The 25,363-nt window shown below is 36.5% G+C and overlaps 1 protein-coding gene across 2 annotated transcripts in view; it reads right to left on the bottom strand.

Moving 5' to 3' along the window:
* Positions 1-362: 362 nt before the first annotated feature.
* The window catches only part of QSER1 (glutamine and serine rich 1), a 45,598-nt gene continuing 20,597 nt past the window's right edge, over positions 363-25,363 (bottom strand). For both annotated transcript variants that reach the window (XM_069857498.1, XM_069857499.1), the window contains 10 exons: positions 20,766-24,464; positions 17,623-17,915; positions 16,002-16,118; positions 15,231-15,364; positions 12,791-13,002; positions 10,993-11,130; positions 9,562-9,659; positions 6,036-6,188; positions 5,039-5,134; positions 363-4,455 (listed from right to left, as the gene is read on the bottom strand). In XM_069857498.1, coding sequence (XP_069713599.1) covers positions 4,315-4,455; positions 5,039-5,134; positions 6,036-6,188; positions 9,562-9,659; positions 10,993-11,130; positions 12,791-13,002; positions 15,231-15,364; positions 16,002-16,118; positions 17,623-17,915; positions 20,766-24,464 — 5,081 coding nt within the window. In that variant the 3' untranslated portion in view covers positions 363-4,314. The remainder of the gene's footprint in view (positions 4,456-5,038; positions 5,135-6,035; positions 6,189-9,561; positions 9,660-10,992; positions 11,131-12,790; positions 13,003-15,230; positions 15,365-16,001; positions 16,119-17,622; positions 17,916-20,765; positions 24,465-25,363) is intronic.

Genomic DNA, 25,363 nt, shown 5'->3' with positions numbered 1-25,363 from the left:
ATGATATTCTAGCAACAAAGAGGAGAAAAGAAAACAGTATAGCTAAAAACCACCCCAACTACAGTAGCGGTCTCTCTCTTACCCCAATTGTCTGACTCCTTGCTTATCATACCAGTTTCAGACCTGGCAGATGTATTGTGGAAAGAAATTCACACATTTAGGACCCCTGAATGTAAAAAAACCCAAACAGATAAACCAGACATGCTCAATCCACGCAATCTAATGAGGAAGAAAAAAACAACCCTAGAACAGTATTTCTTTATATTGAGGTCAGAAAATGCAGCCTAAATTGCCAATTCTTTTCCAACAATCTAACTTTTCCAGACTTGATAATATGAACAATAAATGACTAAGCATTGTAAGTTTTTTTAAAAAGTGTTTTCACTTTAATGGATTTAGTTAATAACATCATGAATGGTACAAAACTGTCCTTCTTCACATTTCCATACAATGTATTACGGACCACCTGAAAATCTGGACTAAGACCGCATGAAGTATCTCTTAATTAGCCCTAGCTTCATTTTTGCTGTATGTAAAGGAGATACGCAGAAAAACATGCATTTGTTAACAATGACATGTCATTATAATTAGCTTAAAGAATCAGATATGGCAGAACGTGCATCATGTAATGCACTGGTATGTAACAGGGTAAGAGAAACCAAATGTCAAGTGTTGGCAATGAGACGAGAAATGATTGATGACACGCTGACATTTTGTGACCATAATTTTAGCTTTTCTGTCTTAAATAGTAGTAAATATTTAAATAATATTTAAAATATATTTTCCTATGGAAATCATTTACTTGGAAGACAGCCTGTAAGATTTCACTTTTTAAAAAGTAGTATTTCATTTCGACAATATAGGAATACAATACATGTCACAGAACTTCAAAGACCCTTAAGTCCTCAGCCGTTTTCAGAAACAGTTTTTCAATCCAATTTTGTCTCTGATTTTTTGCTAGCAAAACTTTGGAAGTAGCATCTCAAAGAAAACCTGCCTTTAAGAGAAATACTGTATTTCAATAAAAACAAATCTATTGTAAACGAGGACGTCATACTAAATGAAAAAACAGTGGAATTAAAACCCAAATAATTCATCATGCAATTAGTTTCATTTTTATTTTTCTAATTCAGAGTCTAAGGAGAGTTTCGTTCCTTCTTAGTGCATCTTCTCTTACAGTCAAATGAGTGCTCATTTCCCACTGTCAGATGTTAAGGGATGAAGACCTCACCTACTTCAAGAAAAAAAACCCCAAAAGATCGAGGTGTGGTGCAGAATCGATTACCTAAAATGCAACAAAACAAAGTATTTGTGCAAAAAAAAGTAATTTGCAATTGACTTTTTTCTAAGTTTGCTTCAGTATAAAAAAAGCCCCTCTTCAATCCCACTAACATAGCTTTATTTTGATTTATGATCCTTCAACACACTTGAGAGTTCCAAGTTTTTACTTCTTCTCATCTGGTAAATTAATAATCCAGCCACCATTTTTGCAGCCAAGACAAAAAGACAGAAGCTCCATTACAATAATCCTTAATATTCTGAGGCAGTTACTCTTTTTCAAGATTTTTCAAGTCTTCTACAGGCATGGTGCTTGTTTAACTCGCCTTGGGAATAAAACAGCCAAAAAAAGGCCAGGTCACATTCTATGGCAGTGCAGAGCATCCTGGCCGGTTTTCTGTGGTTTGCATTTTTTTTTAATGGTTGTTGCTAAAATTACCTTCTTTTTAAACATGGAGAAGCTACTCCAAAAGCCTCTCATTTCTTTTTTCAGCTTCTAAGGACTTGGATTCAAACAAGTAGCTTCCCAAAGCTACTTCTAAATTCAAAACTCTAGAGTAAGTATACAGTAGCAGTCCAGAACTCATTTAGAAAGCACAGAGACCTCTCTCAATTAGGTGCTTTGTAGTCATTTTAGGAAGGGATGCAAGAGACACAGTCTGACGAGTTCTTTACTGTATCATCAAGGAGCCAACTTTATTGTTCCTTCAGTCTGTATCGTAATAATATTTAAAACTACAGATTAGGAATTCCCAGACTGTGACAACAGAACTCTGTCTGGGCAACCAAATACCTCTCAGGAATCCACACACAGTGCCAACGACCCCCACCAGTAAGGGAACGCACTAAAGAAATTTGGGAACCCCCACTATCGATTAAAGACTATACCAGGCACATTTCTACTATATCTCCAGTGTGCATATTTACATTAAAATAATTTTAGCTGATTGCTACCAATGTTGGTAACTTTGCTGTATGGTTTCCCCATATCAACTCTACCTACTACCAGATGCAACACAGTACGACTGAAACAATAGCAACTCTTCGAGACTGTGGCTACCCTTCTTGTCACCGTGAAAATGAATTGGCTTCATGATCGCTCCATCAATCTGCCTGTTCTTCCTAAACTCAAACCCATCCTGCTCTCCTTGATTATAGTAGACACAGCAGTAGCACAATGCATCTATTAACATGATAGTGACCCTACAAAGGGGCTTTAAAAAAGTCAAGGGCACATATACACCCATTTCTGTTCATTGTAGTCTGCATACAAATTGTAAGAATTATTGCTTTTAAAAGATGAAAAGCTTTGGAAATATGGTAAACATCCTATAAGGTTCTAAAACTAATCAGCTAAAATTCTGTACATACTTTAATATTCAAACCTCTACTTGATTACTCAAGATCAAATAATTTCATCTTCACATCTATCCATTAAACTCTTTACAGTTCTAAGGTCTAATGGATATTTAACAACTAAATAGGATCAAAACAGATATCAGGGGAAAAAAGGTGACATGGCAATGAACATTATTTCATTTGGCCAATGAATGGTGAACCCTGCTTTCTTGGCTGAAATTAAGGCACAAAGTGGCAGTGAAAGGACAAAGGAATGGAATTTTTTTTTCTACATTATCTGCAAAAAGACCAACATGACTATTTTCGTGGACGCCAGTAGAGCACATATCTATTCTGAATGACTCGGTAAGGCATTCCGTTGGCAAATGTTAAGAAAATGTTCTCCTGCTTAGAGCCCATTACATTCATTGTCTGAGTGTGACTAGTGGCACTACTAACTGTTAACAAACTGGAGGGGGGGGAAAAAAAGCTACAAAGATGTCCGAAGGCTTGAAAGGCACCAAAAAGAGAACAACTCTGCAACTGCCAGCTCTACAAACAATTATGTAAGCTGTGTTTAACACTGCATATAGTCTATTCAATCATCAATCTTTGTTGACAAAGATAAAGGGTAGTAGCTCTTCATTTAAACTCTCAGTTAATCAAGTGCTAGTTTAGTAAGAAATTTATTTTCACGTATCAGAAAATAATTGCAGTGTCTAACACAACTACACTTAAAGCAAAACTAGACTAGTATGCATTATTCTGGTTAACACTGAAGCAAACTGTATAAACAAAAGGGTTACCTTGAGATATATAGTTTACAATATGAAATCAACATATAAATGAATAGGATTTACCGAAAACAATGGAAAGTGTATTACAAAGATACATGAAACAATTTTAACCACAATATTTTCTCTGTGAAAAATACAACTATTAGTGAGATAAAATGTACAATTGAATTTTTTTTCCCAAAAGAAAAAAAAACAACACAGTATAAAGGAAAATATTTTTTTTTTCTTCAAAACAGGGAAAATAGTTAAGGTCATTGTCTTTCATTACAATATAATTTGACACAAAAAGCAGTCATAGGATTGCACCAACTCCATGTTCAGTTTCCTGAACATGACAATAGTAAAAGGAGTCCATAAAGCATAATGACATTTCTGGATTTTATGATGGCAACATACATATGCAGAAACTGATGTCACTCCGGCTCTGTTCACAAAATGTAAAAAACACTAAATTTGGTGGCCAGACATGTAAAAATTAGGTCACCCCAACACTGAGTTTTCTGCTGCTTAGTCAGGGATGGAAAAATCTGTAGTATTTTAAGTGTTGTTATCTTTTCATAGCAATAAAGAAAAACATATATGTAGTGCATGCTTTCTCACTTGTCAAAAACATTTCTGAAAATAAAACTAAGTTACCCAATAGTTTACAAAATAGAAAATAATTCCTCAGGTTAAAAATGTGGTTAGGTTTACGTTTAGTTCAATTGCTAAAGGACCGATTTCCTTGGCAGCATCACTTTTCCTCAGCAAGAGCCAAGGCACAAAGTTCCATGAAGAGAAATAAAAATGGCTACAAACAAGAACGCAGTTTGGCATTGTAAAAGAAATGAGAGCCTCTCTGAGCTTTCTGTTCCATCAGGTTAGTGCCATAGAAAAACGTGAGATCTGGGACACATTTTTGTTATGAGCATTTCTGCTGGACTCGATTCAACAGTTCGCCAAACTTTTCAAAAAGATCTTCCACCCATTTTATATTTTTCATGCACAGCTGCACAATCTCTTCCTGTCCTAGATCTGCACTCTTCTTCTGCACAGAAGAAATCTATTTAGAAAAAGAGAAAGGGGGCAGAGAAAGAGATGTGTACACATGTACGTGTTAGGCTTCAAGCATCTTAGAATTTTTGCTTTTACGTTAATCTGCAGTTAAGTACAACCCTTCTTCAAAAGAAAATCTTTAAGCTTCAAAAGCAAGGAAAAATGCCCCTGAAAATGCATTTCTTAACTGAGCCAGAGCTCAATTCTCATATTTCTGTTACCTGGAATATTTCCATCAAGGATATACAGAGAAAATAAAAAAGTGGGCATTTTAAGACAATAAGCAGCTCTTAGATCTGAACAGTTACACATACTGATAAAATCTGTTTGGTTTATTTTGGATAACAGTGCTTACCTATCCTGAGGGAAATTAATTTCATACAAAACTCCTAAGCTTCATTTCAGAATACTCCAGGCAGCTGTGCCCATTAGGGGCAACTGATGTGCTCAGCATACCCTTCTGTTTGCCATAACGAATTAATTAAAATAAGAGGCCATAATCCATACTCATTTACCAAGAAGGAGAACTGCCCCTTTAGTTGAACTCTATTCCCTCAATAAGTAAGTACCTCAAAGTGAACAATACTTACCTCTTCTTTACATGTTAGATATATGTGATATTTGTAATGATGGAGTGAGTGATACAAAGAATACAACTGTATTTTTTCCGGATCTACTGTAAACTCCTGCAAAAAGAACAGTTATTTTAGATAAATTCATATTATTTTCCAAGTCAGAGATACAAGACATTTTCTTCTGGAAACATATTTGTTTTTAACAATACAGAAATGGAGTACTTCACTCAAATAATTGCTTTGATATATTTTGGTACGCTGTAATTTATATTACAATGTGATTATCTCCACTTTCCCTACCATGCTACCTTATCAAAACTAGGTTTGAGAGCGCTTTCAATCCTCCAGAACACACTGCAAGTCCAAAAGGGACAAAACACCCCCTCTCCTCAGGAATTTCTACAAGAATTACCAAAGCTTAACTACTTTTCTACCAGATTGATGGGTATTCATTGCAAAAAAGCATTCAGTTTATGCTTCAGAAGAGCTGATCTATACTTACCAAACACTTATGTTACTTTGGCAAGAAATATGAGTGTGAGATATATTTACAGGCAGAAACAGGGTCTGAAGTTCAGTCCTTGTTCTGGTGGTGATAGAAGCCAAAGGGGCTCTAACAGGGCTCTACTGTTCGGCGTACCACTACTACACCTTCCTGCCATCTTGAGTAGTTGCTACAGAAGACTCCTTGTATAAACATACAGGATTAGAGCATTTGGGTCTAAACACAGAACTTTAAAAAGGAGAATAATTATGAAATTATTTATTTTGTTTCCCTACTGGTAGATAACTGTGTTTCACAAATGAGTTAAAACAATGGTTTGATATTCTGCTTTAAGCGTTTGGGTTTTTTTTTAACATTCTCTTGTTACAGAAAAAGCACTTCACTAAAAGATTTAATATTTTGATAAGCCTACCAGAAAGAGCTAATACATAAAGCGGTATTTTATATAAATGTGGTTATCATATCAGAAGTCAGATGGTGGCAGCAATAAATCCTCTGAAAACTCACCTGTGCTGATTTAGCAGCCGATTTAGAAGCCCTCAGTGTTTTCTTGTTGTAAGCTTTACCATTCATTTTGATCTTGGACACAGATGTTCCTCCACTTTTTGTCTTAGAATCCCGAGTGATCACTGTCAGTTCAGGAAAGTTTTCCAAAGCATTCTTTTTAAAAAGCATATAAAGAAAAAGGCTTATGAAAAATTCAAAGATGGCCAGCCACCCAGACTGCTGACAAATTGTCCATTTTTCTTTGTAAAGTTACAGGCAGACTATTATAAAACATCTTATGCTTCCACAAAGACCTTATCAGGTCTTTACCAGATCAAGTAGCAATACACAGTTGGAACAACATGACCACCTGTTCTTGACTACTATAATTTTTAAGATGAGAAGATCCCTTTAATGTATCTCAGATATCTAGGATTCTTTCATTTAAAAGAGGAAAAAAAAAAAGGCTCCACTAGACAATTTTTACCTTATAAAATACTGACCATTCCACTCCTACCCAAGACTCTAAGGCCAAGTTACCTGGAGACGCCCAAGTACTTAAGGCCTAGTCAGGCCAATTGTATAAGAGCAGAGCTTGGATCCTAAATTTCTCCGCAGGTTTTGTCCCAGTTTTTGCAAAATACGAAGCAATTGCATTTTATCATAACTGTAAGGTAGAAAAGTAGTTCTGTTATCCTGTATCTTCTGGTCCCAATAAAAATATTTTGAGTTAAATGAAGATACATATCTTTGTATTATACTCTAGCGTAAGGGGGAAAATCAGGCATACAGGAAAATTTATCAATGCTGCAGCTTAAGGATCTAATTTGAACTATTGAGTTAAAATATTAAATTGACTAGATTTCTGTATTTTCTTGTAATAAGCAACACTAGCATTGAACAACCTCTCCTGCCTATAAATTCTTAGTGCATTATATACATCAGTTATTTTTTGCTTATTAAAAAAACCCTCACAGTCAAAAGCTGTTAAAAGCTATCGCACAGAGAAAGCTGCATAGTGGTAGCAGTAACCTCAACTAGCTAACCTGTCCGTATACAATATTCATTGCAATGCTTTCAAACTGGAACAACTACAATAGGTTTAAATTATTCAGTTTCTCTATCCACTGCAATAGCCTTCCCGAAGGTTGACTTTGAGTATCAAGGGGCTGCCTTCCTCCAGAGAATTCCTATTAACCACAACAGTTTACGTGGCTGGGCCACTGACCTAAACCAGGCAAACCTGAATTGAGATGAAGAAAACTGTAGTGTTTTCTGCGTCTTTGGGAATGCAAGACATAAAATGGTGACAATTACTTCCAAATTACATTTACACAATTCAGCTAAAATGTTTCATTTGCCAAGCTCTGACAAAAGCAACAGCAATATTTTCTAATTTTGTTTATAAAAAACTACAAGTCAAAAGATGTGATAAAGTGTTAGATCTATAAACAATGTTACAAGCAAAACTACCAGACACTGACTGCTAACTTCAGTGTCTGACTGAGGTTGTTATACAGTGCTAAAATATCCTATATTAACTGTATCGGTGGGGGGAATCACTGAATTCATCCATGCTTATCAATGCAGAATAATAAAAATATTCAAACTGAATGATATTAATGAACAATAATGATATTTTTCAGTTATTGCTTGCTTCAGTGCCTCATTCAGCTCTAATATCTGAACTAGTCAGTTCTTCAAAGCTGGAACAGAAGCAGACTTTCCTGTATTAATCACCAGATTAACTTGAATCTTACCATTTCAAACACATTTTCCTAATCAATACAAACACCTACAGTGACAAACAGGCATTTCATTTTTATACAAGATATTGACCCAAGGATGGCATGAGTTGGCACCTTCATACCAGAAGGCAAACAAGTCTTTTTATCTCAGTTTATATTACAAGCAGCTCCCTTCCTTACATCCATAATTATCTTCCTGCAGATCATATTATAAAATACAGGCTTAAGCCAACTTCAGAGATATGACACAATCTGCTTCTCTATGCACACACAGCAAAGCTATTATATTGCTTATGAGCTAGAACTATAAGTGGTTGTAATTACATGTTAGTATTACAGAAGATATTAGGGGTTTTTCTTTGAACTGGAGAAAAAAATCTCAACTTGGCTACCTCTCACTTTCTGTACTATGACTGTAACCAGAATCCTACAAATTTGTATCCTACCTTAATGCTTAATGTGGTCTATCTTCTCTGCATAGACAGGTCTAAAAGAAGCAGCTATACAAATAACTTCACACAAAACTCTTATCATGAAAGAAAAACAAAAATGGAGGGTTAATACACACTCTCATCTCTTGAGGCTCTGCATACGGTTTGAAAGTACACAGCCCTCCCCATGCTCTCCTACTGCAAGGAGGAAGTCACAAGAAATTGTGTTCAAGCAGGTACAAACTGTACAGCTTTTGAGAAAATAGCTTAAACCATTAAAAAACTTCAAGAATTGTGTGAATTAAAACTGTTTCACTGGCTGATGATGTTCTTATCTCTAAAACACAAGTCCCACAAGACTTAGCAGGAATGGGCTGTGGGAAAAAAAAGATCTTTTAAAGATTTCATTATGAAAAAGCAGAACCATTGGGTCTGCTATTATCTCCCTCCTCACCTAGCTCTCAAAAATAAGCACACAGCAGTACAGTGCAACAACTAATTCCCCACATGTCGCTGTATGGTGAGCATAAGGTGACAGAGGAAAGACAGGTGGAAGAGCAAGTTTGGTCTGATGGCGTTTGTAGGCAGGTGTGCTTTACTGTTGTTTGTCTCAAAACCTAGACAAAATAATCAGTCTGATTATAGACATTCAGAACCAGTTCATATATGAGTGAAAATAATCTTAATTCAGTTTACTGCACTTTCAAAATCTGCACTGTTGCTTGGGGGGTGGGTGGGAATGGTAGGAAATCATAGTAATTATCCTCCTGTTTACCTTCTCTCTACTGAGATGGTATGGCTGGCTCTCTTCCCTATCCACATCCAGACCTGTTTTTTATTACTGTGTCAAAGTTGCTGTAATATGGGCTTGTTATCCACACTTTTCCCAATCTTCCATGATGAAAATACATGAAAGAGTGCACAAACAAGTTGTTCTTGAGTCCCTCTGTCCTGGTTTTAAACTACTCTGTTCACATTATCTCCTTCAAAGTAGTTCAGACATCTGCTCCAAGCACAGGTATGTCATACAAAAGTTCATCAGGATTTTTAGGCAATACAATCACTTAACCAAAAGCTCTGGAAAGACAGCAAACAGATTTTCTCCTGGCAAACTTTAAAACTTAAAAGAAGACATGTTGAGAATGAACCAGAAAGCATGGAGAGTGAAACTAGGACTTAACCTTTGCAGTATAAACTCCTCCATCACTAAATGTTCTCCAAAGCACTGAATTTCTAGCATCTTTTTCAAGTCCATATTCGCTTCTGTTAAAATTTGTCTTCTGTGTTTTAAGTTGTGCCTGCATGGTATACCTTCAACAACTTAGTCATAACATTCCCTTAAAAATCCTGGAATTCAAAAGATAATACCTTGAAAGTATGATCCAAGCGTAATTTGGAAAGTAGCCTTTTCCTATTGTCATTCAGCATACCATCAATTTTTCTCATATGAGGCAAAAGTAGCTCATCTAAAAGACACACACACACAAAAAAGTAGTAAATGATTATTAAGAGAGACATACTAATGACAGTCCTAATCAACGCATACTTCATTAACATAAAGTGTGGAACTAAAAAAATAATGCAATTTGCACATAAACTAATTTCAAACAAGCAAGAAAATCCTTTTTGTAGATCAGCCTGCTAAACTGGTCTGGATATTGTGCAGTCTAATTGCTGACCGCAATCCTGCTCCTTCTTTGATGAAAGGAAAAATTAAGATAGAACAATATAGAGCATAAATATTAGAGACTATTTCAAATCACTTCCTAGGTAATCCTATTGTGTAAAATACAACTGGCAGTGTCACGAAGGCAAGTATGTGCTTTTGACATTTGCAACTCTGTATTACAAGAGATGACCTTCATAACAACGGAAATTGAGGAAAGTGCTTACTGATAGAAGTTATCTGACAAATCACTGTAAATTGCACAACATACATTTCAACACAGGCACATAGCCATGAATGAAAATTTACAGCTCAGTATAGCGTCTTTTATTTATAAAGTCACTTTCTTCGCATTTAGTGGGACTACTGACATCATGCATGAGTATGAAGCCTTAAAGTTAGTGTGCATTGACACAGAACCAGAACAAACCAGGAAAGGATTGTCTGGAAAAGAGGTTTTTTAGACACAGGCAAACACAATACAGTACAAACCAACAGCCTGCAACTAAATAATGTTTAAATGATTGCTCTTTTGAGATCTTTATATACATGAGTCTTTTGACAAATATTGAGAAGCAGAATGTTTTTGACTTGCATCCTGGGGCCCGCTATGGTAAATAAGTCCAGACGCTTTCTTCTCAAAGAAAAAGTGGACTACAGTTGTCTTTGATCAAATTTCAACATTTCAGACTTTTGAAATGTGGAATTTTTAATAGCAGCAAGAATCAGAACTACTTGTAGTTATAAGGTTACTTTCTTAAGTACCCTTAAGAAATAAGGGTATTTTTTCTTAACAAAACACATACCTGAATCACTGTAATTTGAAGAAGAATGTTTGCTAAGATATGAGAAAACAGTAAAAGAAGGAACAAAGAACTCAGTTCTGACATTCACAGCACATGCCTAATATAGCAAGACAGACAAACCAATTATTTCTTTGATTATTCAAAGAGATAGCGCAAAGATATCCACACACACAAATACAAGTAAACTGCATAGAGCTCTTCAGATGTGGTTATGTAGCTAAAAGTTGTGGGGAGTGTTTTTCTTTTATTAAAAAACCTACACATTTGCCTTACTGACTAATAACCTTCCAGTCTAAGAAGAACGTACAAATCTTAAACATACTGTACCATTGCTTTTTTCCAAGGCCTGCATTGTGTCTGGATCCAAAGCAATGCTAACAAGCAACTCCATGTAGCTCTTAAAAGTCTCTTTCATAGCTCTTGTGTTCAAAAAGCGAGCAACAAGGGGGGCTGGAGGTACAAGTTCTGAAAATTAATTGAAATACAATGTTACTTTTCCTTCAATAGGCTGCAAACATTTGTGTGTTTTTCAAAACTGAGTGTTTCTTAAAACGCAAGTGACCCCTACTGGTGTCCCAAGACATTAAAATTACACAGTCCGAAATAATACTGAAACTACTTACATGCCACAACCAGATGCAAAAACCAAACCTGGTACAAATGAAATGAGTTTTTATAGAAACACATACAACTACAGTAACTATCAGCATTTAGATAATAATATTTCAGGGAATTTAAACATTTTTATGTTATTGTAGATTAAAGTTTAGAGAAAAGTCTTGACAGAAGTTATTCATTATCCCAAGTGCTCCAAGTGCAGGTTTCAGATCAATGCAAGCACCTCCTAAAACCGCAAGCCTCAAAGTCATCCAACAGAAAAGCATTCAAAAGCACCAATGTCACTTAGAAGCCTGCATAGCATCTAAGTCAATATAATCATCCAACTCCAACACATATGTAAAACAAATTTCACTGGAAAACAACGTAAGGTGTATTTGTACTTACTTAGAAGAAACTTTCATTTTTTCATTAGACACCAATTTTAAACATGCATATAGTGTTGTCATCAGTACCAGCAAGCATTCTGGACATTTTTATAGGCTCTATGTATGACACTACTGTTTTGCAGTAGTTAACCTAGCAAGGTTGTTAAACTTTCTCTGATATCCACATTTCGATGGGCAACTATCATTACCAGGTTACTTCAAATTTTAAATATGGACAGTTGTACATATTAATGGTTATTTGGGTAAGTTTGCTTGAAGAATGTCCTTTTAAAGGTGCTGCCTTCAGCGGAGGCACTATTCCAGTACACCAACCCCAGGCCAACTATAGTTAAAGTGACTGAAGCCAATATGTTTTGGAAATTCAGCAACACAAAGCCTGAGTCCTACACAGCTTCACATCAAACATATAGGAAATAAAATGCACTGTATATCTGCTACCACAGGTACTCTATAAACACTTCAAAAACTACTTTCTGTTCTGGGGAACTACTGCAAACCTCGTATCTCAATGTTCCAAGAATGTCTTAACAGCAAATCTGCTCAGCAGGCTGCAATGGAAGAGCTGGCATTTAGACAAGCAATAAAGCAGCCAGAAAGTCAACTGCTTTCTCTCCTTGCGTTTTGAAGAAACATCATCTGAATTCTGCCCACATCTGCATGCAGACAGGCACTGCAGGAACAGTTATTTTGGACACAATACAGGAGAATGAAAGAAGAATCTGATTCTTAAGATGCATTCAAAAATCAAATCAGCTGCTTCTCCTGCGATTGTACCCATCTTAGAAAGCAAGCAGTAAAAGTTTTGATAGTTTTGATAGGAATGGTTGGTCTCGATGATCCGGTGGGTCTCTTCCAACCTGGTTATTCTATGATTCTACGAAAAAGGTATTTATCCAATTGCTATACTACAGTTGTGGTGACTTCACCTGCACACATTTGCTCATATGCAAACAACAAGCAAGAAGTTTTAAGAAACAATTTTGCGTGGCACTGACAGATTAATTTTTTTCCAGTGGCTGGTAAAAAAAAAATAGGCAAGACTGAGCAACATATTTTGAGAATACTATTTTCAGTTAAGTTCAAATAGGCCTAGGTGCTAACAATAATATCTCACTCACCATCCTCATCACTCTGGGCCTCAGGTGAGGAATCAGATTGGGAAGATGAAAATTCTTCTTTCCACTTTTTCCTTTTCTTTGGTGGTGGTTCAGCCTTTACCTTTGGCTGTTTAGCTTTGGGTTTCACAGAAGAGACTTTTGTTGCTGTTGGTTTTGGTGTTGGCGGATCAGGGGCTTTGCTGTTGCTACTACTAGGTTTGCAATGAATAGTCCTGCAATATCATGAAGACTATCTTTATGAAAATAATTACTGAACAAATTTTGGCACTAATAAAATAGCTATAGTCTTATTTAATCAGAATACATTCCCCACAGATTATGGATACTTATTTCATTGTCACATTTAACTAGGAATCGGGTCATACACACTATACCTCTACATTTTTCATATAATGCTTAACAATTATTCCCAATATCCTATGACTAAACAGTATTCCAATTTTATAACTATATAAACAGACACAAAGTTTAAATTGCTCAATATTAATAGAATTTATGAACTATAGGAGATTGGAGCTAATATTAAAATTCAATATTAACGGACTTGAAAAAATACCATTAAATCAATGACATTCACTGACAAAGTAAATTTGGGATATAGTCTCCATATACAGAGATAGAAGAGTATCATCTGGGTAAAAACACAGGATCTTGAGGACTAGAATAAGAAACTAGATGACTTTCCTCCTTTCTCTTCCCACCATTCCTAACAGGAAAGCAAACAGGAAATAATATCATAAATACAAAGTTATACACTTTAGGACCAGTAAACTACAGTTTTGAGAACATGGTGAAGAAAACACTTCTGGGAAACGCTAGGCAAGAATTTTTGTCCAAATGGGAAAGCAACGAAATGTACAGTCAAAAAACTGGTAGCATATTCTGGAATATAGTGAATAATTCCAGTCACCTGTCAAAGATGAAGTTTTTGGACTGAAATAAATGAACACAACAGATACTAGGATGATTAGAGGAACAAAGCCTGGCTCAGATGAGGGAATTGAAAGACCTTGACTACTCCTGCTTAGTGAAACAAAGACAGAGGTGGAATTTGACTGCTCTCCAGAAATACATCGCGCAGTAAAACAGCAGGGAGAGACAGAAATAAAAGCCAAAAACATCACTGAGAGGAGAACATATGGATACAAGCTAATCACGATCATGTTTTGGCTAAAAGACAGGATTGCTTCAGAGCACTGGAGGAATGGGTTCTGGAACAGTCTTCTGCAGACCAAGAAAAACAGAGCATCAAAATCCTGGCTAGTTTTAAGTAGATCATGATCATTTTATAAAATTGATTATCTGATGGCACTGCTTTCTTAGATCAAACTGGACTTAAAACCCCAGTAATTTCCTGAACAAGGAGCAGTGTAAATTTTGTCACTGCTGTTTACTAATGCCTGATAAAGAAACACATCTGCATTAAATTATTATTGAAAAGCCATGGAAGGAGAAAGCTTCAGATATCATCTGACGTTGTAAGAAAATAAAATAAGCTAAGTGTTAAAGCATTTGCAATCTTTTCCAAAAGCACCATCAAAGGTCAACACAAAACACAACAGCAAAACCCTTAGCAAATGAACAACTGGAATTGAAAACCTTATCAGAAGGAAGGTGACAGCGGAAATCTCAGAGATAGCTAAATTACCAGTGTGAGAGACACTTAGTATCATAACATCTCACAGGACTGGTAGTACGTTTACTAGAATAATCAAAACCATACTATGTTTGCCCTGTGTTCTTTACAGGGCTCTCCAGACTGACAGACTTGTCTGGGTTTTATCTATCCTTCCTGATGATTTAAAAGCAATTCTACTGGAATTACTGATTTTAATGCACAGACAAACAACGTGTGATGATTCAAAGTGATATGTTTTTTTGAAGTGGATGAGGAAAGTAGGGTAGGTGCAGTAAGTGCAATACCCTCAGCATGCAAGGACATACAAGGAAAGACATCCTTACAACAACCAACTTCAACAATGAACTTATGTTTTTAAACTAACTTTCTAGCACTGAGAAGAAGGCATGGTACTTCTGTTACACTGGTACAGGATGGGCATCAAAGCAATCTGGAAAAACATGGCTAATTTGAAAAGTCCACAAGACAGAAGAGAACACCACATAAATATTTAAAATCTTTACACTTGTAGGTTTCTATCCTTATGTTGAATAATAGGGCAGAAGATAACAGAAAGCAATAGCATGCAGAGCCCTCGTATCTCCAAAATGAACGATCATTACAATCCACAGGTTCATGGTAGGAAGTCTTGATAATGGCAGTAATTTACATCTCAATTCTTAAAAGCAAAATCCACAGTTTTATTTTCCACTTAGAGCTGAATTAACATAATCTTGAGTTGTAAGTCACGTTTATTAAAATAGGCATGCTCTTAATATGAAAAGAACATGGCAAAATTAAAACCAAATTGAAATGAAATACCTTGCTGTCTGTAAAGGCTTGCTTCGTGGTTTTTTTGAACACACTCGCACGTATTCCTTTTTGTTTGCATTTTCAATGAACTTCACATACACTCGTTTGTATTTTGTTTTTGCATCCCCAAAATACCCAAGATACTAAAAAAAATAAATACACAGCATTTTTGTTAAGTAAAATTATTCAGTTTAACAAGTAAAAATTTAAATACAAAAGAAAAACTGTCAGTTCAAAACCAACCCGTTTACATACAAAGATAAGCCATCATACAGCATTTACAATTTAAAATAAATTCTCCAATGTATTTCCACATAATATTTAAAGTAAGAAAATAAGGCAAGAGGTACTTCGGGCTTCATTTTTTCCTCTTTATTTAATACTCCCCATATGTCATCCCAAAAGGATTGTCTGTCTGGCAAAGGGCTGCCTGTTGAAATTGTATCCTATCTGTATTCTTCCCATTGTGTAAGGCAGTTGGTTCCCAAGGCTGCTTCTACTGACTTTATTCTGGTTGTGAAAACTTGTTCCTTCATGCAGCCTAAATGATACCAAAGATCTGTGCTGGAAAGCCAAGACTCTGACTGGGAATATCTTTAGTGAGAATTTTAGAGCTGAAGGAAATCAAGAAATCTAGCTCCTCCCTTCTTCCCCCTTCTCCCTCCCCAAGGATGCTTGCTAAAATGTATGTCAGAATCACTGATATTTTATTTTGTTTCCTAGACTTCCATTAAGGAAAACAGTTCCTATGAGGCTTCATAAGGAATTTTTAAGACTCACACTGTTAGTAGCAGCAAACTCTCTCTGTCCATCTCGCACTTCAGGAACAAACTTTTGCAATAAAGCCTTCTGTACTTTCCAAATAGCTGGAGGCTCTTTTCCTGTTTGCAAAGCAACCTGTAAAAACAGAGTTATTCGCTAAAAACAGTACTTATTTTTCTCCTACAATCGTGTTTGTGTATTATACATTTTTTGAGCAAGTTATCTAGGGATAAAATGGAAATCAGTCATCCAGCTTTCCAAACCCTTAGTCAGTATGTGCCATTTACATCAAGACAGTATGAACTACAGTATTATCAAATCTAAAAAAGTTTTACTTTCACAGTGATGAAGTTGTGCTTAACTCATCTACCACGCAACTGAGCACAGAACATTCTTTGATATTTTTATTCTTTTGCTCTACGAAACGTATTTTTTTCAAAAAATAATTTTTTTTTTTTTTTAAATAAAACCAAAAGAATCACAACAAGTAACAAAAAGCTCGCAGGTCGCTCAAGATTCTGTAGCCGAAGCCCAGGAACAGCATGGCGCTTGCACCAATGTAAAAAAAGATAGTTCAGTATGAACTAGTGAACCAGAGTTCAAACTTTAATTTGATCTTAACCATTAATAAAAAAAATTGTTGAAGTTCATTTTCTTCTTTACATAGTTTAAGAAGTAAACTACATTAAAGCCAACTTTGTAATTATTAGCTCTAATGAGGATTTGCTATAAATCCTACATGTGAGCTACTAACTCAAAAACTTCTCGAAAACATATAATCCTGTATTGGTTTCTTTTTCATGACTCTTTAAACAACTAAAGAAATAAACACCACAAAGCTGAAACCTAAAAAACCCAAAAAAATCTCATAAGAAAGCTTAAGTCTTTTTGTAAGTGACAAGGGAATATTTTAAACTGTTAACACTTATCTTACGTGACAAAGCTACAAGAATTCATTTAAAACTTAAGCTCATGAGGATGAACATGTAGACAAATAATCAGAAGTATTTGAAATTATTGGTAACAATATTGCTTGCTATGGTAGCAACAAAAGGAAAGGTAAACATGCAGACAAATTTAAAATGGAGAAGGAATAAAATCAAAACAAAAAAATCAAAATCAACAAGCATTCTCATAAACTCATGTGAAGAGCTGTATTGGTTGCTTGCAGAAACCCATTTCTTGTTGGGATAGTGAGCAGAACCTCTTCCAAAAAGAAATGGCAATTCTATGATCTTTTGCAGAAGTCCGAAAGTCATTCCCTCTACACCTTACACTGGAAAGCCTACTACTGTCTTTAAAAAACACCAAACAGGTGTGGATGTGTGTAGTGAACAGCAAGCAAAAATATTATTCTTTTTAATATTAAAAAAGGTAATTTCAAGTTCTGATAGAGGTTACCAGCACACAGATTTACTTCAGTATGAATATAGCATAAAATGGGTCATACACGTACAAAACACTCATAACCTGCTCTAGAAAGACTTTTTTAAGGAGTCTTGGCAGCAGCCAGGGAATATTAGAATAGAAACAAAAAACTCCTCAGCAGCTTCTCCCCTTTTGGCAGTTCATTGAGGCTAAACTCACATGCAGGATTTTTCATGACTCTTCTTTTTTTCAGAGCAAGCATCTGGATTACCTTCAGTGTCTCTATATCTTCAATCTTCACTACAAATTCATCACGTTCTCTGTACATGCCCTCTCCTCCACTGTCCGTGTTCTCCTCATCAGTACATCCTTCTATTGCAATAGTTGCCTGTATTTTTGCCAATTGTTCTGCAGCCACAGCATCCTGTTGAGCTACTTTTAAGGGGTCAGCTGGATTTATTTTCTCCTGAACATTCACTACAGGAGCAGTTGTCTGTGGTGATTCCTGCTGTGCTGCAGCAGCAGCAGTGGCAGCAGCAGTAACAACAGCCACTTTTTCAGCTTCTGAAGGAAAAAACCAAATTTTAGTTAAACGAATTATCAAGGGTTAGCAACATAAAATGGGAGCGACATTTTTTTTTCTTTTCTAGTACATATTAAAAACAAGTATTCTAGGAAAAACACCCATTTTACAAGTTAAAATAGAGCATCATTTTGGCCACGGCTGAATCTCAAACAAAATCAAAATATTGTAGCTATACTTCTCTTTGTATTAAATTACTGCAGCTGTTAGCATCTAGAAATAACAAAGATGAATGCTTTAGAAAACAATTAGATAGTTACAGACATGATCAACAGGAAACACTGCTGTACTCTGGGTGACTCAGCAAATATAAGAGTAAAGGTTACAACACTGAACTGTTTCCAATCTGCTGATCAGTAAAGTCATTTTAAACAGGATTAACGGAAGAGAAATACACACGGAATATGAAAACACTTGCTGTATGACTTTTGGACATTTAACACTTATGATTTATAGTGATATAATTGGATGTTCCAGAGTAAAACTTTGGCAATATCCTAATAATTTTTAATACTAACAGAGGTGAACAATAAGAACTGATGATCAAAAAAGGGAAGGAATGTTCTTCTCCTCTATGCCCCAGAGTCAAAGGAAATTCCCACCTGTCAAAATTATTATTATTTCCCACCTGAAAAAAAAGATCAGAATACTTTTTAGGTATTACTTCATACTCTTTTATACATATTAGTTTTAATACTGTCTTGCTGATGTAAATGAAATTAATTTATAATAGCTACAGGGAGCGCAATATTTCTTACATCACTTAGGAAACTGGTTTCAAACTTAAGATAACAGTATCCTAAAACCGTTACAATCATTGTTATTTGTTGACTTTCTCCACTTGAAAAACCAGAAAAATTGTAATGTGGTATTTTTCAATAAAAGTGATCAAAACTAAATTATTTAAATATCAAACTAATGCATTAATACAAAAGCTCTAAGCAGATACATGAAGATTCATGAAATCAATTCAGTAAAATCGTTGAGTCACGAAATACATTCTGCTAGATATATCATATCACATTATTGCACGTACGTTGTATTTTTTCGTTCAGTGAAAGCTAAGACAGCTTTAATTAGCCATACAATTATTAGCTCCCAAAGTATAATTACATATTCTTCAGAACAGCAGATAACTGTACGTACACTACTTAATGCTACCAACAAAAAACTATGTTTTAATGTTTGTCTTTCCATACTTATGTGCAAAAACAGAAATAGGATTTACTAGAAACTCAACAAAACACAAGCATGTAAGAAATAGGTCATTACTAAGCATTTTGCATAACATTCAGCCTTGTATACAACAAAACAGGACAGTGGATTCAAGAAATCGGTGGTATAAATATTACAACCTTATGAATAACATAGAAGACAGAATAATATTCTAAGATAAATAATTGAAAATAAAACACAAATGGAAATGTCCATCCAACAAGAAATCATTGCACTATTTCCTCTGGAAGTTGTACACACAACATAGCTTATCCAACCTAAACTTCAGCGAGAGGCTTAAGCCATGGCATTGTCCACCTTTTAGCTTTTTTTGGGGGGGGGGAATCTGCTTTCTTGTCTAAAACACATATTCAACTGAAAGAAACATAAGGCACTTCATCTTCTGTAGCTGAGTTTCCAAAATGCATGAACTTAACTTAATGAAGATACCCACAGAAGAAAACTGAACAGTCATTAAGATGAGGTTTGGGTTAATGTATCGTGTATTCCACAATTTTTTTCCAGTGTTTTAGGTCCGATTATTACAATTTAATGGTGCTATGTAATTTTCAGTAACTGTTACCCCTACAGAAAAACATCTCCCTCTCTCCCTTAGTCTAAAAAGGGAAACAATTACTTTGTTTGATTTTGTTAAGCATCAGCCTATGGATTACAGGTCCTGAAAAGAGTTTCAGAAATATTTCTTTAGCTCCCTGTGATTATTCTAGAAGGTAATGGTATTTCTCTCAAATCAGTACAGTTGTGCAATTGTCTGGAGAGTTTTTAGTCACTTACCAGAGAAAACAAACTTCCCAGAAAAGGTCTATCTAGGCAAAAAACCGCTGTATTTTGAAAATACTTCAAAACAAAGCAGCATCCGGTAAAAGCCATGAACACACAGCATAGACGCAATACAAGCGAAACCGGAAAGCACGTGGAAAACAAGTACTACTGTGATCAGTGGTTGCTGCCTGTCCCTCCCTACCCAAAACAATCCCTCCCACACTTTATCCTTTTGTTAACATATCAACATGCAGCTACAACACTGCCAATTGATATTGCTGAAATCCCATGTTGGACAAGAGACACCAAACCAGTGCGCAGTTTAGAAGTGCAAAATTTGGCTCTCAAACACATTCTATGCAACTCGAAGTGCACCATCGCAGAAAGTGCATGTTTACCTAGAAATAACTTAACCTCTGCTGAAAGTAAATTATTAATGTGTTCACTTATTAGAATTTGTTAAAAAATAGATTTAAAACCTGACATGATAGTTTGTTGATGTTCCCAGATGAAAATCACACTTGGCATTCTAAGCCAGAGAAGAATAGAACAGACACATTATTCCAATTCTAGGCTAAAGTAACTTTTTGGCAAAGAGCTCTACTCAAGTAGCATGAAAAGGTTTACCTACATATTTTCTATTGGTGAAAAACACTAGTTTAGTTTATAGCAAACACAGCTTTTGAACAGAACTCTAATTATGGCTGAGATTAAAACCAAAACCAATCAAAGCCTTTACCTGAAGATAGCCAAAATAATGCTTGCTTTTTTTTTTTTTACTCATCAGCTACAGAAAACTCCTTCAACATATACATCTGCAGTAACTGTTTTACCTGATTTGTTCTTTCTATCAGACGTATCATCCAGGGCTGACAATGCAGTAGTGATGCTCTTCTGAAGATCATGGTTACCCCCCACAGAATCATCTTCATCAGAAGAAAATGAAGGCAATGTTTCTAAGTTTTTCTTAAGTTCTTCATCAGCTTTTTTGGTTGGACTTTCTCCACTAACCTCAGCAGCTGCAGATGGTGGTGCTGCTGCTGCCTGAGGTTTTGCAGAGGACTGTAGGCAAGGGGCACGGACTATTTGGGTAACTGGACGCCTAGTCCTGTTTGGCATTCGTACGGCTGGAGCTGAAAACTGTTGCCTAGGCCCAGACTTTAGAAAGTCTAAAAAAGATGCGATAAAGCCTGTTTTGACTTCAGGCTGCTTTTCCTCAACTTCTTTAATTTTTTGCCTCATTCTTTCCTGATGCTGGTAAGTATCATAACAACTTTCAGAAACAGGAGAAGAGTATGTCAAACAGGAGTCATTTCCTCTAGAGTTTTGACGTTTACACTGTCCACTTCTTTTTACTTGTTTCTGAATTGCACTGTCATCTTCTGCAGCATTTTTGGTTTGGCTTTTTCCTTTGCTTTTTTTCTTCTGAAGATTCCCTTGAGTTAAATCTTGGCATTCTTCTTCAGTTCTACTAATGGTTCCATCTCCAGTTTGGGGCACAGATAGCGGCTGCAGTGGACCCTTTGACTGGTTACCTGCTACTGTACCATCATCACCATGCATATTAAAATCATTCTCTGAAGCAGCACTTTCTTCACTTAGACTCTTACCGCTTGAAACAAATTCTGTGTCTCTTGCACTTAGTGTCCCATCAGCATCATTATCTTCTTCAGATTCACGACTGATGCTAGACTGTTTCTTAACCGGAACTTGCTCTTGCTCTTCTTGACCAGGGCCAAGGGTGGGAGACGTCATTCTTGTTGATACATTTTGATCAGAACTTTCAATGCGTTGTTGATCAAGGTTCACAGTTTTTGTCTGTATTGTTGACACTGGTGTAAGATTTATAGTAATTTGGCCTCCATTCAGAGAAATATTACTTATGCTTGCTGGCTTTCCAACTACAGTAGGTGAGGCACTGAAAACAGAAGAAACGTGTCTTACATCCATGGTTCGGAACTGTGGTTTAGACTCCTCACTATTTTCAACAGACTGGATTTCTTCTTCACTGGAAGCTGATTTGGCAAAGTCAGATGGTGTCACCCCGCAGGCTGCTGCTGTTGCTGCTAAGATGTCATCTACGTTGGATAATATATTCCTCTCATCACTGAGGAGTATAGATTCTGGGAAACATATTGAACTAAGTGAAACAAACTGATTTTTTGAATCATGTTGATTTGTCTGAGTAAAATGATCTTTTGTTGTCAAATGTTGCTGTAGTGGTTTTGAGGGCTCAGTAATGTCCATTTTCATTACTTCTGAATTCTGAGCATGAAGCTGTTGCTGAGAATGACCCCCATTACTTTGAATAATATGACCATCCATCTGAATGAAAGGATGTGTCACCTGTTGAGGACTCTGTATTCTTTGCACTTGCGGTGATGCCTTTGCCTGTCCTAAACCCGACTGCAGTATTGACTGATGAAGAATCTGCAAGTCACAGGCTGACTCCAGAAGTACCTGTGCACCAGGCAAACACAGCTGATGACCATGTCTTAAAGCATGAGGTTGAACCTGTGACGGTGTACTAATGACTTGGCCTTGCTGTTCTTGAGCTTTACTGTCATGTACCTTATGCATAAGAGAATGCTGCTGGTTTAGTTCTTTAGCACTCGCAGTCACTTGTGTTGTTTGCATTAAATTAGCTGTCTTCTTCATTTCATGGCTTAGGCTAGTGATATGGCCAATATGTTGGGAAAGCTGTTCCACAGAATTGACCATTCTTTCATCTTTTTTCGTTCCTTGAAGAGTAAGTCCAACAACTTGATCTTCAAGACAAGAGTTACTTCTAATTACACTTTGAGAGTATCTGTCATCTGCTTTTGAGACCCTATAAGATGGATCCTGAGCACTGATTTCCTCATCTGTTAGCCTCTGAGTGGAGGATTCAAGAGTAGCTTGCTGTTGCAATGCCTGCATGTCCTGCATTGATAATTCCTCCTCTTGTTTTGACGAGGCGTACAAGTTAGAGTCAGACTTCCTTTTAACATATGACTTTGTTTCTGAGGAAGGCCTATTGTTCTGCAGCGTCTGTGAATGAGCTGGGGATGCAAAAGGTGGAGAATGGACAGATGGCAAAAAGTTTTGAGACTGTGGAGAGGAAGAGTCTTGTGATTGAGAATTCTGAGAAGAATGTAAAGAAATATAGCTCTGATTAGGACTTGAGGCTGGAAGAGTTTGTATCCGAGGAGAGGCATTAAAGGAAAGAGAAGGTGATGTTAATGTTAAAGACTGCCCTGAAGAATAGCTTTCTGAAGGAGTAACAGCTGATAAAACTTGTGATTGAGATGAAAAACTAACTTGGGATTGGCTAACTGGAGATAAACCCTGAGAGTGACTAGAAGAGTAGCTCTGAGACTGGCTGACTGAAGAAAGTTCCCTCGTTTGCCCGGAGTAGTTCTCATTTGGAACTGAAGTCAATACCTGTTCCTCTGAGGAGTAACTGAGAGTTTGACTATCAGATGTAATAGCTTGTGATTGCCCAGAAAAAGTCAAAGTTTTATAGAGCGAGGGCAGCTTCTCAACCTTGCTAGACGAGAAATCCTGTGAGTGGCTGACAGGTGGCACATTCTGAGTCTGGGATGAAATATAGTTTTGGGACTGGCTGACTGACAAGAGGCTTGGAAGCTGTGCTGTAGAGTAGATCTGTGCTTGGCCTGTAATGACAGAACTCTGATTTTGTGCAGTTTTGGCATAACTTTGTGTCTGCACAGGGGTAGCTACACTTTGAGGTTTGGGGGTCTTCGTTGACCTTGGAGGCTGCTTTGTGGAACAGTTTTTCACTTTTGCTGTGGAAGCAGACGGAAAACCAGGTGATGGAATTGCAGATGTGTATGACTGAGCAAGTTCTACGGTGACTTGAGAAGTCTTCTGCTGTGGTCCCCCATTGCTCACCTGAGTAACATCTCCAACTGGACTGCAGGATAATGCCGAGTGCCTAGACGTATCCTGAAAATTAACTCCACTTGTACTCGTTAAATAGCTGTGTAAGGAATGCTGTGAAACAGTCAGTTGAGCCTGAACAGACTGAGTACTTGAAGGCCGCTGATGGTGTTTAATAACACTACATTCTCGCTGAAGTGCTCTGTCAATAGAAGCAGTGGAACCAGTAAAGACAGATGTGCTGTACGCCTGAGAAACCTGCTGAGCTCCTCCAAGGGTAGAAGGCAACAAACTAAATTGAGGTTGCAAAAGATGGGGAGCAGACTCTTGAGCAGAACGATACGTTGATGACTGAGGTGGTATACTGGTACTCAAAACAGAACTGCCTAGGCGCTCAAATGCCAAAGCAGTAGGAACAGTGCCTTGCGATGTTTTAATCTGTAATAAAGGATCATGGGTAGTTAAGAGACCATTTGATGTAGCACTGAAAGTAGTATCTTGAAGAGTAAGAGAAGGGGTAGTAGCAAAGTTTCTACTGCTGAAAGTGTTGGGATGCTGATATGCTGATAAAGCAGATGTTGGTGGAAATGTTCCAGAGGTTGGCAAAGCTCCAGTAACAAATAGTTCTGTGGCTGTTGAGGAATGCATACCTGGAAAAAAAACAAAAAAAGAAGGAAAAAAAAGTATAAGGGAGCTTTAAAAATTACAACACACTACATTTCTGTAACTCATTTAATTGTAAGATCTTACAGCACTTACAAATAAAGCCTTCCTTACAACAACAAAAAAAAAAAAAACAAAGGGAGGCATTTATTGCACAATTTTGTCTAATTTTCAAATTAGAAGCGCAGGAGGTTTTAAGCACTCCAAATCCAAGGGGAAATTCACATCCTCGAGTTGTAAATTGTAGATAAAGCAGAACTAATCCTGTAAATTTTTCTAAAACTGGAAGATCTTCAGTAGTTTCCATCTCAGTTTAAAAAAAAGTAAGTTCACAGTAGAGGATAACCGATTAAAATCCTTGGACACCTTCAATATACAGTAAAAAGGCAAAATTGCACCTTACCAACTGTAAGCCATACACAGATAAAGAAGTAATTCCACCTCCTGCATTTACCCTCACCAACACTTTTATACCTCCCTATGTGAAATATCTCAGAGCTTGCAGTGAGACAGCTAATGGCCCGTACACTTTGCAATATACTTTTCTTAAACGAGGGCTTTTGGCTTTCAATACAAAGAATAAATATGATTTGTATGCTTTCTAAAGCGGGAGTCCAAAATATCCACAGACAGCAACTACCTGCACAGTTCAATAGCAACTATACAACAGAAAGGTGTAATATTACTCATTTGCATCCAGACATTGTTATGATATCCTGGCTTAAACAAGATTTCTCAGCAGAATATACTCCTTCAACTGAAATAGGAGTATGAAATCCCCTTGCAAGCTTTCAGGCTTAGAGAAGTGATCCATATTGTTCACCTGTTTTTCACCTGGTAACCTGCAGGTACTGGTGAAGTTGGTGTACTATATCCAAAGTCTAGG

This window comes from Phaenicophaeus curvirostris, chromosome 5 (genome assembly GCF_032191515.1).
Source record: "Phaenicophaeus curvirostris isolate KB17595 chromosome 5, BPBGC_Pcur_1.0, whole genome shotgun sequence".
NCBI classification, from domain to species: domain Eukaryota; kingdom Metazoa; phylum Chordata; class Aves; order Cuculiformes; family Cuculidae; genus Phaenicophaeus; species Phaenicophaeus curvirostris.
This window is presented reverse-complemented; position numbering and strand designations above follow the sequence as displayed.